We start from the raw sequence: 14,869 nt of genomic DNA, 5'->3' as shown, positions 1-14,869 counted from the left end.
AATTTGTCTTGTGCTGAAAAGCTGCAATGTACAGTTAAGTGTGAAGTAATGCATAACCCAGACATCAGCAATGCATGTAAGGAGACATGACAGTACGGCATCATGAAGGCACTGTTAAAAAGTTAGCGGTGGTCCTTAGGTGTGTTAACTTTAACGTCAAGTTAACAGCCGGTTAAAGCTAACCATTTTGGACAACAAGATAATGGTGCCGTTAAAGTTAATGGTCGGTTAAGTGTACTTAACCAGTGGTTAAGTAAATAACCGAGTTTTGAACAATGGGCCCAGGAGGTTACACAGCATACCGAGTTAGTATTTGTATAAAATAGTATCGTTCTGGATGTATACTAGTGTGTAAGCGTCTATTTTGATACAATTCGATACGATAGTGGGTGCGATGCCGTTAGATTGTGTGTTCCATATGATGATGACTTCCTGCTGGTTTGTGTTGTGTGGTTATGGGTGTAAATGTCAAAGCTAATTCATTGCAAATGGACGACACTTCCTCAAGTAAATTGGTGTTATGTACAGTATTGCCATAAACATTACAGTGTCTAAAACAGACATTTTTATGGGCATCTCAATTACTTGCAGATAGTGGGGATCTACAGTACTGGATATTGGAATTTGACATACAGGGTTGATGACTTCAGAAAAACAATCACCATAAATTTAAATTGCGTCAACGAAATATTAAGTATCGGTTATTGGTTAAACAACGTAAAAGCAGCCTTTAAAGATATACATAAATACTTCATTTCAGTACTTGAGGTATCAATGTGGACCAAAATAGATATTTTGTTCTTCAGTTTTTAGGACATTTTTGTTCTTTAAAAGTTTCAACAGGCTCACCACTTTATCAGAACGCTTCACTTATAGCATTACCAAGTACTCATAGCATCAGCAGGTACTGATATTGTACATATCCAGCATCATCATCAACGACTGGAAAATGCCTTGCATTGTGGCTGTCTACAACCCTGCATTTCTAGTTGATAATACGGTAAAGCAGGGGTGTCCAAACTTTGTCCACTGAGGGTCGCATACTGAAAATCAAAGGACTTTGATATTTTCATGCATTTTTTAATTTTGTAAAAAGGTTAAATATATATATATATATATATATATAAATATATATATATGTTTGTGTGTGTGTGTGTGTATATATGTATATGTATATATACTGTATATGTATATATATACAGTATATATGTATATGTTTATGTATGTATATACTGTATTCCACGTTTTTCTGGGTTTTTGGATGAATTTTGTTTCCGCAATGTTGTTTGGGCCACAAATGGCCCCCGGGACCCACTTTGTACTCCCGCTCAGTAAAGCATCAGTGTATGACATTTCAGTTGTGTTTGCAATAGTAGTTACTACAGTATAACAGTAGTACCATTTTAGCATATCCCCCACTTTTGGGATTTGTAACATTTGTAACACCTCTTGTGTTATGTTAGCAATGGCATGGAGAGGTGCCAGTTTGCCTGAGGTGCTCCTGAGGAAGGTAGTCAGTCGCCAGTGCTCAGGGCCCTGCACCCTCACACACTGACAGAGAATAGATCCAATGTCCATTAGCTCCCGTTTGTTACTGTTTATGTGTGTGACATGTATAAAATCTAAATAGTGATAAAATACATTGTGCTTGCTTTCACAGATGGTGAAAGGTTGTTATTAATATTATTATTGTGCATTATTTGAACATCTTTATACAGGGCCCGAGGTCTGGACATCTCATATGCACATATGTTATACATGTTAATGAATAATACTTAAAATGTACATTTCATTTGATTTCTTTAAAATTACAATACAATTTTGAAAAAGTCATAAATATGTGCTACATAATAATCCAAAAATGTTTATTACAATTAAATGATGATGAAAAAAGAGAGAGAAAATAGTCTTTATATTACATACATACAAATGAAACATTTATATATATTTATTAAAAATAGTTTCTTTAATTATATCAGTATTTTCTGTTTATTTTTATTTATGCATTTTTGAGCTGTGTGGAAAATGGATGGATGGACCATTTAATGCCAGCAAGTTGTGTTAGTGTATGGGGAGATTTAAGCTACAATTCGAGAACATGGGATAGCTCGAGCTGCCCATATTGCAAATCGCAAGTACCCTTAGGGTGTGTGGAGGTCAAATTTGAGGTATACGAGGAGTTGGCTAGCATTTATATTCTTTATAAACAGACGTAAAATGAATGCTCAGTAAAACGGGTGCCTGCATTCATGTTGCTCATCACTGAATAATGTAGCTAGAAATGGATGGTCATAGACAACCACATTGTATCCCACCATAACACTTGTTCCACACAACTGATTTGTATTCTTTTTACAGGTACACAGACTGGTCCCCACATGAGAACCACCTGTACCTGTACCACCTGTACCACCTGTACCATTTAATAACACACATCAAAATCCTGCTTTTACAAAGATCAAGGTGAGTTTGGAGTTATATCAGAGACGTCCAAAGCGCGGCCTGGGGTCCGTTTGTGGCCTGTGACTCGTTTATTATTGGCTCGCGGCACATTGTAGAAATAAAATGAAACACAAAAACATAAAAAATGAAAATAGGAAAAAAGCTGAAAAGTTGATACTAATAATGAATCAGCCAAAGCTTTGGCTTTAAATATATGTAAATATATGTCAACATTTTTACGCATTTTTATGAAATAAAAAAATATAAAAAGCAATATCAAAGTGGCTCCCCGCATCCTTTGATTTTTCTGTATGCGGCCTTCTGTGGAAAAGTTTTGGACACCCCTGATTTACAGTATTTATTATTTGCTTGAAGTTTGCGGTGGTGTACACCTGCACTGCATCACGGTGTGAGAGGTGTGTCTAACAGTGTGACACTCATGCAGCTAAACAAGGTAAGGGCAGAGATGAAGTAATCAGTGTAATTTTCTGACACAATTATGTGAGTTGCACAACCCATGTGGAAAATAGTGAAATGGTGCGAGAGAGGTTGCGATGACGTGAGTGACTGTGAAAGAGAAAGATTTCACTGTTTTCGTTCTGGTCCTTCACTTTGTGACTTTAAAATGCTGTACATGCAACCATCTCCAACTGTGGTTCACCACTTGCATGGACTGTGGACATCTATTTCCTATTGTTTATGTCCTCTGGCCCACTCTCCACAGTTAAACTCCCTAGTGTGGAATTTATTAAGTGGCAAAGCTGCCAGCTCAGCCAAAAACCTTGTGAGCCTGAGCATACATCTATGACATGGCTTTCAACCAAAGCCCCTAAATTTGTTTGGGCTGGCCTAATACCCTAACTGGAGCAGAATCTGATCAGAATCCATCTTCCCATTATTGAGAGCACCGTTTATAATGGCTAAAATCAATTATAGGGATTTCATCAGTTTTAACAGCGCAGGGGCACTGTTCGCACTGCTGCAGGATGGAGGGAGTTCAGGAAGAGGGGACATATGACTAAAGATGTCACCCATGATATCCTCATTTTTATGTGTAGGTGACATCAAGCATGGTAGTGCATGAAAATGGTGTGTGGGGCTTATTGTGTCTAACAGAATGGAAAGTGTCAGTATGTGCGATACTCGATGTAGGTTGCCTTCGTACCATGATCATACACACCCTCCCAGATTATTTCATTCTCTTGCTGGGCTCTGCATGAATAAATGAAGCTTGAAGAAGTGGAGGATGAAAGAATGAGACCAAGCCATTCAAAGAAAGGAGCACAAACTGGAGTGTAAGAGAAAGGAGCAATGTGACTGTTGTGTGTTTTTGTGCAAATGTTTATCTGACGTAGTTGACTCGATCAGCTGACAGAAGCATGGGTATTTGAAGGTGGTGGTGGTGCAAGGGGGGGAGTGACAAAAGATACGTTTGAAGTCATTCAATTAATGCGCACTACACACATGAAGAGCCATCTGTGTGCACACGCACAAACACACACAAACGGAAACAACAGTACATCCCCTAACAGCCTGCCCTCATTAGACAATCCCTCTCTCTTTCCGGAGTGCCTTCTCTATAAATAGACAGTGTCCTGCCACCCTCCCCACAGGGCACACACAGACCTGTCAAGGTGGGACCCCCGGCTCGTGAGACGACACACAAATCTAACACACTTATCCTAAAATGCAGTTCACACAAGGCCTTGGGGCAACCATGAGGGAATGGGACAGCATGTTGCACTAAAAGGAAATATGCCCAGAGTGCCCCCAGCCATGCCAGAAGTGGTGTGTTTGTGCATGCATGAATACATGCATGCATGTGTGCATATTCAATGCGGCCATCAGTCAGCTTTGATGAACGGATACGCTTAAAAGTACACTTACGACGCTATAACGACTATATACATACAGAGCCGCCCCTTCCTACATGCATCCATGATCCAGGTGGGTGCTTCCTTTGAGGAGAGTAAAAAACGAGACAAGTCATCTGACGTCACACTCGTTGCCACAGAGATTGATAGCGTGCAGCAGAATAAGTGAATGAAGTGGTAGAATTCACCTACTCACTTGTCGGTCCCTGCTGGTGTAATGGTACAGCCGCTGCCTTTTAAGGCAGAGGCTGAACAGTGAACTGAACAGTTTTTTTTATTGTTGATTTGTCATTTTGCACTAAAAATAATTCCTGCTGGTGCACCTATTTGTGATAGTCATTTTGTATTGGGGGAGGAGGGGGGTCCTCCAGAGCAGCCCTGTAGTTAGCAGGCTACTTCCTGGTTCATGGAGGATAACAGACAAATGATGGTGATGCTGTTAGGATTTTAAGGGATGGACAGTTAAGTTGATGCCATAAACACCCTCTTTTACACAGAGAGCCTGCAAAATAGTCCTAACAGCAAAAACGGCAATTTGCCTTTTACACAGAACGAAGTGAAGGTGACATAACTGAAGGCTTTTGTCACTTGTGGTGAAAAAGGGGCAGATGCATTTGAAATGTTTCTGATATTTGTCATTTCTTTGAAGTAGCTTTGCGTGGTGACTGAAAGGACAAAATCTCAGGTACAAGCGACCAAAATTTGTTTTCTCCATAGGGTGACTGGGCTCTCCCTTAGAGGTACTGTAAGGTGAGAAGCACTATCATCCAGGAAAACCTTGGACTAGAAGTGCTGCTCCTCCGCATTGAGAAGAGCCAGTTGAGGTGGCTCGGGCACCTGGTTAGGATGCCTCCCGGACGCCTCCCTGGGGGGGGTGTTCAGGGCACGTCCAACTGGTAGGAGGCCTCGGAGAAGACTTACGACAAGTTGGAGAGACTATGTCTCTCAACTGGCCTGGGAACACCTTGGGATCCGCCGGGAGGAGCTGGACAAAGTGGCCGGAAACAGGGAAGTCTGAGCTTCCCTGCTTAGGCTGCTGATCCCGCAACCCCCACCTCAGATAAGCGGAATAGGATGGATGGATGGGTAATTTGTTTGAACTGCCTTTTGTTTTTAACCGATGGAAAAAAGTAAAACAAAAACGTAAGTGCTTTTACAAAGTGGCACAGCACAGCTGATAACTAGCTAGGGTGGCCTTTAAAATTGAACTTTTTAAATTTACACCTGTGACCCCTGAATTTGTTCCATTTATGAAGAAGAAAAAATGTTTTTCTTAATTTGGATAATATTTAGAGTTGGCCCCGGGGCTTCCGAGTTTTCAGTTTTTAAATATTTTGCAACTGATTTCCAAGTTCTTTACTGAGGATACTTTCTCATTCAAAGTTGATTAAATCCTATACTTTCTTTTTAATTCTGTTTGTAATTTCATGAAGATCTCATCAAAACAAATAAGATTTAGTTAAACAGTGCAGCACCTTTCGGCCTTTCTTCTGTGTTCCGTGTTGCAGAGCCTACAGTACATGTTGGTTGTTATGACTGTGGAGTTTTAAAAAAGAGGTGCTTTTGTCATTAGTTTCAGTGTCCTCTAATGCCTGCTGCTGATTAGAAAGATGTAAACATGAGCAGGGAACAATGTGTACGTAATTGGCTCTTACGTGCCAGAAATTATTGATGCTAAAAGCCAGGCATTTGGATACTTCGTGCACCTGCAAAATGTCCAAAGTCCAAAATGCTAGCTCAGTAGCAGTGAAAGCTGTGTCCAAAGTCTGGGCGAAAACAAGTATTCAAACACGAAGCAGCCAGCGCTCGATCCAGAAACTTGAGGCCATTTTCAAGGAATGGAAATTGCCAAGGAGGAGGAACAACTTCAGTTTCTCCTGCAAGTCGTCTTAGAACATTGAAAGACATTTGTAGGCTGTGAGAAATTAACCTTAATGGCCAAAACTGGACTGTTAAAACTGTCACAATCAAACTATAACCTTTTTCATATTTGTGTATACTACCGGATAATTCACTTGGATAATATAGTTACTTGGATAAATGTTACAACTTGAGTGTGGAAGACTTTGTAAGCCATGCAATAAAAGTGCGATAAAAGTAAATAGATCATTTACACCAAGGTTCAGTCTTTGCGAAGCCAGGGCCACCTCTCAAAATTGTTCAATTACATTTTAAAATGACCATTTTGTCTTTCTTCACAAGTGGAACATATTTGGGGGTGAGAGACTTGACCAACTTAAAAAAAAATGTCATTTAACCAAAGAATCACCCTCCTAGACAAGCTGCTGCTTCTGCGTGCTTCCTGGAAGTGCTGCCGCAGCTCCACCAGATGATGTATTGTCATAACCAAAGTCTCCTTAAAGACGTTGTCTCATCCTCTGTGATGTACTGTAGGTTCTCTTGAAAAAGTAAGTTCAATGTTTTTGTTTAAATGAAGTTGATTTTATGGTTCCTTATTTCAGATCTTGCAGCCAATAGCTAGGAGTTCTGGGCCCCATGGAAAAACAAATCATGTTGGCCCCCCCTTTTTGATTTTGAAATAATTACCTATTTTTTGGACCCCATGGCAGTCAGGGGACCTTAATTGTCCTAACTTTTCCCCCTTATATGACACCCCTGGCCGATGGCACTCATCATAAAAAAATGCAAAATTTACAGTTAATCCATGTGATTGGTATCGGTCGATTTCACTAATGGATGATGGCAATCAGCAGCATAAAACCCTGATAGGAGCATCCCTAATACAGGGTAAATCTGCATTCTTTTTCCTCTTGGTCCAAACGCCGAACAGTGACTGTGAGCTAGTTCTCAAGCTCCCCAGAAAGCCAGGTAGTATCTGTGGGAATTACAATTTCTCCATTTTATTGAAGCAGCTGAAGGTTAGCGTTATAAGTGCTTCAGAAAAGTGTAAGAAGATCATTGGCTTGGCCCTCTTCTTGTGCTTTCCTGCTCCAGCAAGACTACTCTGTGGCCTTGTCGCACACGCCCTCTCTCTCGCCTCGCCCCCACACTTTCTGTTCATTCCTGCGGGTATGCTTTGTCCTTTGGCTCCATCTCCGCGCACTTCTATCTCACAAACAGCACTAAAATCCATAACGTAGGGAACGAGGGAGCGCCGTCTGAGTGACACGGTGTTGTCTGTGTGACTGATACCATCGTCCCCCTCCAGCCCAAACACATTAAATCATTCTCACCAGGTATGATGAATTGCAGTGTGTTTACAATGTGTGTGTGTGTTTGTGTGTTATTACAGGTAATGCATGAGGGTATAAGCTGCACAATTGCTCTGATGTGGAGGCGACTGAGCTCTGGTGGCCCGGATGTTTACAACACAGGGGAAGAGCAATGATGGAAAAGTATACAGGGGAATGGGGTCACAAACATCCATCCATTCTTGCGGCTCTTTTCTATAACATGCTGGAAGCAGCTGTCTATCTCAGTGGTGGTACACACCCTAAAAAAAAAAAGTGCAGTGATACCAACGGAGACAAAATAACACAGATCTATTGTGAGGTCTGACTTTTTCGTGGAAAAACTGTTTTTTGATTCAAATTTATTACTCTTTTGAATGCATATTTTTTTGAGAAGCAAAACTCTTTACTTAAGTGACCCCACCAACTAGCCGGAACTACTTTCCTCTACACCGAAAAATGACCAGAACTCAGCTCATGGGATGAAGTGGGGGGAAAAGTCATGGTTGATGCACTACACTGCTGATACGGATGTCATACGATTTAATTTTGCACTATCCATATAAGAGCTGCGCTGGACAACAAGTTGACAACCCAGGACTTTTAGCTTGCTGCCTAGTTCTGCTCGACTTAACTCTCATTCGGTGGGGATGTGTGGTCGCGGGTTTGAGTGTGTGACCACCGTTACATAAGTACATAGTGTACATCCATCCATCCATACATCTTCTAAACCGGAGTACCTGTAGAAAACACAGGCACGCACGATGTGAACATGCACACCCTGCACAGAGCTGCAGTGTGAGTCGTATGCATATTTAATTTTAAGTACAGAAGTGCACTATCCAAGTCTCTGTGTTGAAACTTTTGACCCTTTTGGCCCACCATTCTTGTGATTTTTATTCCAATCCAAGTCACATGATGTTTGTTTGTGGCATAGTGCATCACTCCTGCCATTTACATGTGCTACACAACAATACTTAATATGTAAAAGTTACTACCATGTTGGACAGAGACTCTAATATGATGAGCACTGTTACATCTGTTCCTTTGTCACCCCACATCGACCCTCCCATGCCAGGCCACTGACTATCATGTGGGAGGAAGGTTCCTGAGAGAACCCACGCAGAACACAGGCTAAATATGCAAACTTCATAATTCCAAACCAGGCCTAGACCTTCTTGCTGTACAGTTCATCCGCTGTGCTGCCTGATTATGTCAATATAATCAGCTATTTCAGGGAAACCACCCATGCATAAATACAAGTGTGTAGTTTTGCACACTTTTGCACACTACGTGCAAAAACTGCACCCCCGCCCCCCCTTCCTGTGAGCACGACGCACACACGGAATACCGGGGCATGCCCGAGCGACGCGTCCAGCTGTCAGCTCCGCTTCTTCCGGCAGAGAGACCTTGTGACTTCATTACGAGAGAGAGAGCCGACCAGGCATCGTCGCATGTGACACATAGGCAGTGTGTGCGTGTGCGTGTGTGTAGCATGTCAGCCTTGTTGTGGCCACATACAGCACGACAATCTGTGCAAAGCCCACCCCTCCTATGTAGGCAGCCATGCGTAAAGCAGCAACATATTAAATATTCCATAATCCAATGATGCAATAACAGCATTAGTGCGGCACGAATCACCATCGTCATCACTGTAGCAAGCGTTGCAGCCCTGCATGCATCCTCTCACTCCATTTTGTCTCTCATTTGACCGTCAGGGAAACGAGGGGAAGCCAAGGAGGAGTCTGGGGGGGGAAATGCAACCACTGTCCAACGTAGAGAGGCCTCAACAACAGGACGATAGTGTCCACAGTGGGCACCATCAAGCAAAATATGATGCTGCACAGTCGGGCTGCAAAAACTTTTCACCCTTCCTAACGTTTAAAACCAATCGATTACCTGACTGTGGTCCAGATCTGGATCTAAAAATAACCCGCCTATGTAGGCCACCGTGTTGAATTAGCAGGCACATGCATAAACATTACGTGCACATTTTAAATAAAAGATACTATCAAGAACCCACCCCCCCTTTCTCGTAGCAGCATCCTTTTCACCCTCCCTCCGCTTCCATCGTCGCAACATCAGCATCCCGCCAGCACACATGCAAAGATGAGCATCTTTTTTACCTTTATGTCTGCCTTTCGCTGTCATCGTCACACTGCTTGGTGTTTCATTGGAACAAGGTGCTCATCTCTATCCCTCCCTCTCTCTCTCTCTACACTCCGTGGGTGACTCTGGAGGGTATTATTCAGTAGCAGCCAACCACCGCTAGGAGTGGTACGCGCATTGAGAGACCACCACGTCCACCCCCTCCTCTGGAAAATGGGGTATTGCCTCAGTGGGAAGTGGATTGTAATAGAATAGCGAGGGGAAGACCCTGATTGTAGCGTACGGAGCGGGATGCACCCCACCCACAACCCTCCCTCCCCTAAAAGGTTCGCAAGCACATGCACTTTTGTTTATTGTGAGCTGCAAGAGGAACGCACACATGCACGGTATAGCTGCCGTGCATCATTCGCCATGCCTACATTTCATCACCCGGTCCGCGGGACTTGCACTGCAGTCGGACATCCTGGAGCCAGTGACGAAATATGTGCGTGCGTGTGTGTGTGTGTGTGTGTGTGTGTGTGTGTGTGTGTGTGTGCAGGAGAGGAGGGTCCTCCTGCTGCAGGCGTCGATAATACGAGTGGCTGTTGGCTGCTGCAGTGGTATCACTCGGTGGAGTGTCCCTGCTCCCTCGGCCGGGGGAAGCCTAGGCGGTTATCACGGTGCTATAGTCGTGGCATGCTAATAAGACTCTGTAAACGGGCAAAGACAATGATACGTGTGGAATGACGCCACTCCGTGCAAGGATGTGCAGCTGGCAGCTTGGCAACACCCCGGAATGGCGAAAGCAGGAACTCCCACGCATATTCACACTCGTAATGCACAATGCACGCAGCCGGGTTTTTACTGCCATCATGTGGAGGCTCACATTTACAGGACAGCGCAAGGTATTCCCCTCATACAGCTGTGAAACCCTATGGTCATGTGATCTACAGGCTTCCATCCATCCATTTTCTATACCGCTTCTCTTTACAGGCTTGTCTTTATTTAATAAGAAATACATTGATAGAAATGTAAATGTTAAATAATGATATGGGAGAGTCTTTCAGGCATGTATGAGTGTAATACAATGGTTGAAATACTATTGAGAAACTGCTAATATCTATTTATTTATCTGCGCTGTACAGACTGATCTCAAAACTGAAACCAGGTAAATGCAACAAAATGGAGAGCTGTGAAGCATACAAGCATATTGCATGGTGAGTACAATAAATTTGTACATGTTGACATTGAAAGTACTCCCTGCCTCTCTCACCCCCCCCCCTCCCCCCCCCAGAAGCACTGGTGTAATACATTGTAGAATACGATAACTTACCATGCTTATACAGAGAAAATATGTGCACTTTATGCATTCAAACTAAATAGATGTAAGTTTATGTGTTAGAATTGCAATAATATATTTCTCAGGCCTGTTTATTGCCTTAGGCATGTTTAACACAGTCTTTCCGTGACACGTTGACTTCAAAAATAATTTTCCCATTGGAAATAATGTAAAGTCAACAAATCCGTTCCATAGTCAATCTGTCACCATCATAAAGTTTAACATTCCTAACTGTCACGCAAGTTTAAAGAAGAGGTCAACTCTAAATCATAAAAGTTTAAAATAATAAATATACACTACTGATCAAAATTTCAAGACCAGTTGAAAAAGTGCAAGAATTTACATTTTTGCACTATTGGATCTTAAGGAGGTTCTAAGTTGAGGTTCAAAATTCAAAAAATAAGAAATGTTTTAAGAAAGCAATTTATTGCAAACAAACAAAGTGAAATACGCTGTTCATCAGCTGATGAAAAATTGAAAACCACAGCCTTTACAAGCCAAAATCTTGGCAAATCCTGTCATGATCTCTTGATGGCAAAGGCAAAAAGCTTTCTCTCTTTCAATGTAGTCAGATTGTTGACTTGCTAAGCAAGACCTCTCACAGCACATCATCGATGGTGAGGTTGGACCCAATAAAACAGTCATTTGAAACTTCCTAAAAGATCCTGAGGGTTTGGGAACAAAAAAGTCAAGTGGTAGACCCAAACATTTTCACCGGCCCTGAGCCGGAGGATCAGATTCGCTGTCCGTCAAGACACAAGACGATCCTCGGCCCAATTGAAGATTGTTACTGGTGCCGAGAGCAGTCCAATAACCATCAGAAGGCAACTGAGAAGGGTTTTAAGAACAAAAAAATGTCTTCAAAGGCCTCGTCTACTTCAACGCCACAAAATTGCCCATTCAGAATTTGCAGGAGCGCACCAAACATGGGACATAGAAAGGTGGAAGAAAGTTTTATTCTCTGATGAGGAAAAAAAGTAACCTTGATGCTCCTGACGGATTCCAACATTACTGGCATGACAAGGAGATCCCACCTGAGATATTTTTCACACGGCACAGTGGAGGGGGCGCCATCATGATCTGGGAGTGCTTTTTCCTTGAATGGATTAATGGAGCTTCAGGTTGTGCAGGGGCATCAGACAGCAGCTGGTTAGGTGGAGATGTTGCAGGGGACTGAAGGCCCTCGTCTGTGTGCTAATGACTTTTTCAACAGGACAACGCTGCAGTTCACAATGCCTACCTGACAAAGTACTTCGTCCAGAAGAATAACCTCACTCTTTTGGACCATCCTGGGTGTTCCCCTGATCTAAATCCAATTAAGAACATTTGGGGATGGATGGCAAGGGACGTTTACAAAATTAGACATAAGTTCCAGACAGTGGATGCCCTCCTAACTCTGACTGACCCCTCGATTTATAGCAAATCTTTTGGTCGTGCCAAACGGAAATCTGATGGAACTATTTGCATCAGCATATAATGTTTCAATAGATTTCTTGAACATGTCACCAAATTTAAAAACCTCTAGAGCAGAGGTCTCCAACTCGCGGCCTGAGGGCCATTTGCGGCCCACTGTGTTATATTTTGCGGCACACGACTTGACATTCAAGAGTAGTGTAAAAGAGATCTGAGCTAGGCCACCGGTACTCATAAAAAGCAAGTCTAAGGCATCACGGAATTATAATAATAAGCTTGTCACATACACAAATGAACGGGTGGGGGGGTCACTAGACAGAACACGACCTACAATCGTGGTGCTAACACATAAAAAAAAATGACAGCACAACATATAACAGGTTAGTAAACACCCATAGGGCAACTACTGCTATGGGGACAAATGAGCATCTCTAAACACATAACTTCAGCAGTTCTTTGCAAACCACTTACCACAATGCATGCTGGGAGCCGGCATCGCTTCAGATTAGGGTTGTGACAAAATATCTAAATATCCACCTATTATTAAATTATATTAAACCCTACTATCGATTATTGATACCTTTTGCCATGTATGTTTTTTTAGATTATTATTATTACAATATAGGCAATACAGTATATACAATACATATAACTTGTTTCACTGTTACTTCTCAGTGAGTCGAGTGAGCATTTTACATGTCATCTAGTATGACCTCTTCGCAACAGCAGCAGAAAATTGGTCGGAAATACAGAAGAAGAAGAAAGAAAAGCAGAAGAAAAAAATACACAAAAATGGAACAAGAAGGTTTGTAGAGTAATACTGCCACCAAGCGGCGTGTTATGTGTATTGTAGGTGTTTTAGTGTATGCAATGAATTTGTGTATGTAATTGATATTTATTTGAATACACAATAGATAGAAGTTTGTCTTTCCTTATGTGTGTGAATAAACTAAATGGATAGATGCATAGTGTAAGATAATAACACCTTAGAGTACAGCTGTGTTTCCAACTTATGTTGAGCCAAGGAACATATTTTACATGAGAAAATCTCACAGCAGACCACCAAACAGAAATACCTTATAGCCACCCTTACCTACAGGCAGAACACATGCTGTGTGTAGCGCCCCACTATTATTTTACACGAGGGGGTGCATTCTCAGCAAATGCGGAAAGGATGCGCATCGCTGCCATGAGGTGTGCACAGAGCACCAAGTCAGCCCGAGTTATTTAATATAAAATTTGTTATTTTATATTGCCACAAAGTTTTCATTTTTATTTCAACAGCATACCTATTTTGTTTTGACCTTTTCCTTCTTTAACGTGCTCCTGATTCGTATCTACCTCTCCATCTGCATCCAATGGCCTGTAGATGCATCTGTGTACTGTGGACTGTCAATCATGTGGCAAAGCACGCGGCGTCAGATTACTCAGATTACTCATCTCTTTTTTTTAACTCTTTTAACACCATTTTGAATGACACATACTCAAAAAGAAGAAAAAAGCCCAAATGACAATTTTTGGATGAGTATATTGTCCCTGAATAAGACACAAACACCCCCACCCCTCTGGTTTTGTCATGTTTCAGATATAAAGTTGAAATGAGGAGGACTAGACTCAATCAGGACAGCATTAGCTGTATTTCTATCAAGCCATGTCTCAAAAATAAAATCAACATTCCCTGGGCCCCTGGTTGATATGAGGTTTAGCAATGCAGAGGCCCTTTGTGTCCTAGACAACAGCATTGATGCTGTTGGGAATAACGGCTACGGGCGCCGGTGGTGGAGGCCGAGCTGGGGGAGCTTTGGTTGATGGAATGGCCTTAGTAGGGAGAGGGGCCCGTTTCTTTTTTGAGGATCAAATCCTTGGTTTAGCCATGTCTGGAGTGAGGGGAACCATTTTAATCCCTGATTTCACTAAACTTTGAAGATGGTCGGGAAATCTCATAAATGATGGTGGAAACAGGAACAGTTGTGAAACATCTCCAGAGGTTGTAGATGCAGCAGATGGGTCCCAGGCCTGTGGTAAGACCTGTGGTGAAGGTGAGGGAGGAGCTGCTGCATCTGAAACCTGATTCTGGAGGAGCTGCTGTGGTTGCTGTGGCTGAATCCTTTGTGGGTCTTTGGGTGGCGAGGCAGGAGATCTTCTCTCGCCCTTCTTCTCTTCTCTCGGTGGTAGCACAGGATCTGGTCCAAGCCCGGGAGGCTGTTATCCATCAGTTGTCTCACTCCACCTCTGTTCAGGTGTGGGCCTTTCCCTTCAAACAGATCCTCTCTTTGCCAGAAGAGATTAAAATTCTCAATGAAGCGCAGTCCTCTGCACTCACAGACGTTAGACACCCAAGTGTTCATCTGAAGTAGCCGCATGAATTTGTTCATCCTTCTGTCGATGTTTGGGATAGGTCCTCTGATGAACGTTGGTATTGCCATTTTATCAATACTCTCAAATACTTAATGAAAGTCTTTTTTTAAGGATTTAGACTGTTGCTTTCTGACATCCACTGCACCCACATGAACTATCAGATG

At 42.4% G+C, this 14,869-nt stretch overlaps 1 protein-coding gene and 1 long non-coding RNA gene across 5 annotated transcripts in view; one reads left to right on the top strand and one right to left on the bottom strand.

The window, feature by feature from the left end:
* LOC129189667 (protein phosphatase 3 catalytic subunit alpha-like) overlaps window positions 1-9,834 on the bottom strand; it is a 48,761-nt gene extending 38,927 nt beyond the window's left edge. Inside the window, exon 1 of one of the 3 annotated variants that reach the window (XM_054791586.1) lies at window positions 9,634-9,834. In XM_054791586.1, the coding sequence (XP_054647561.1) occupies window positions 9,634-9,658 (25 nt within the window). In that variant the 5' untranslated portion in view covers window positions 9,659-9,834. The other 2 variants (XM_054791584.1, XM_054791585.1) reach the window with 2 other exon arrangements.
* The window catches only part of LOC129189669 (uncharacterized), a 66,742-nt gene that overhangs the window by 48,489 nt on the left and 3,384 nt on the right, over window positions 1-14,869 (top strand). For both annotated transcript variants that reach the window (XR_008572841.1, XR_008572840.1), the window contains exons 5-6: window positions 2,359-2,463; window positions 10,741-10,812. This is a non-coding gene — a long non-coding RNA (uncharacterized LOC129189669). The remainder of the gene's footprint in view (window positions 1-2,358; window positions 2,464-10,740; window positions 10,813-14,869) is intronic.

This window comes from Dunckerocampus dactyliophorus, chromosome 11, assembly GCF_027744805.1.
Source record: "Dunckerocampus dactyliophorus isolate RoL2022-P2 chromosome 11, RoL_Ddac_1.1, whole genome shotgun sequence".
In the NCBI taxonomy this organism is placed as follows: domain Eukaryota; kingdom Metazoa; phylum Chordata; class Actinopteri; order Syngnathiformes; family Syngnathidae; genus Dunckerocampus; species Dunckerocampus dactyliophorus.
The sequence above is the reverse complement of the archived record's forward strand: the minus strand, read 5'-3'. Positions and strand labels throughout refer to the sequence as shown.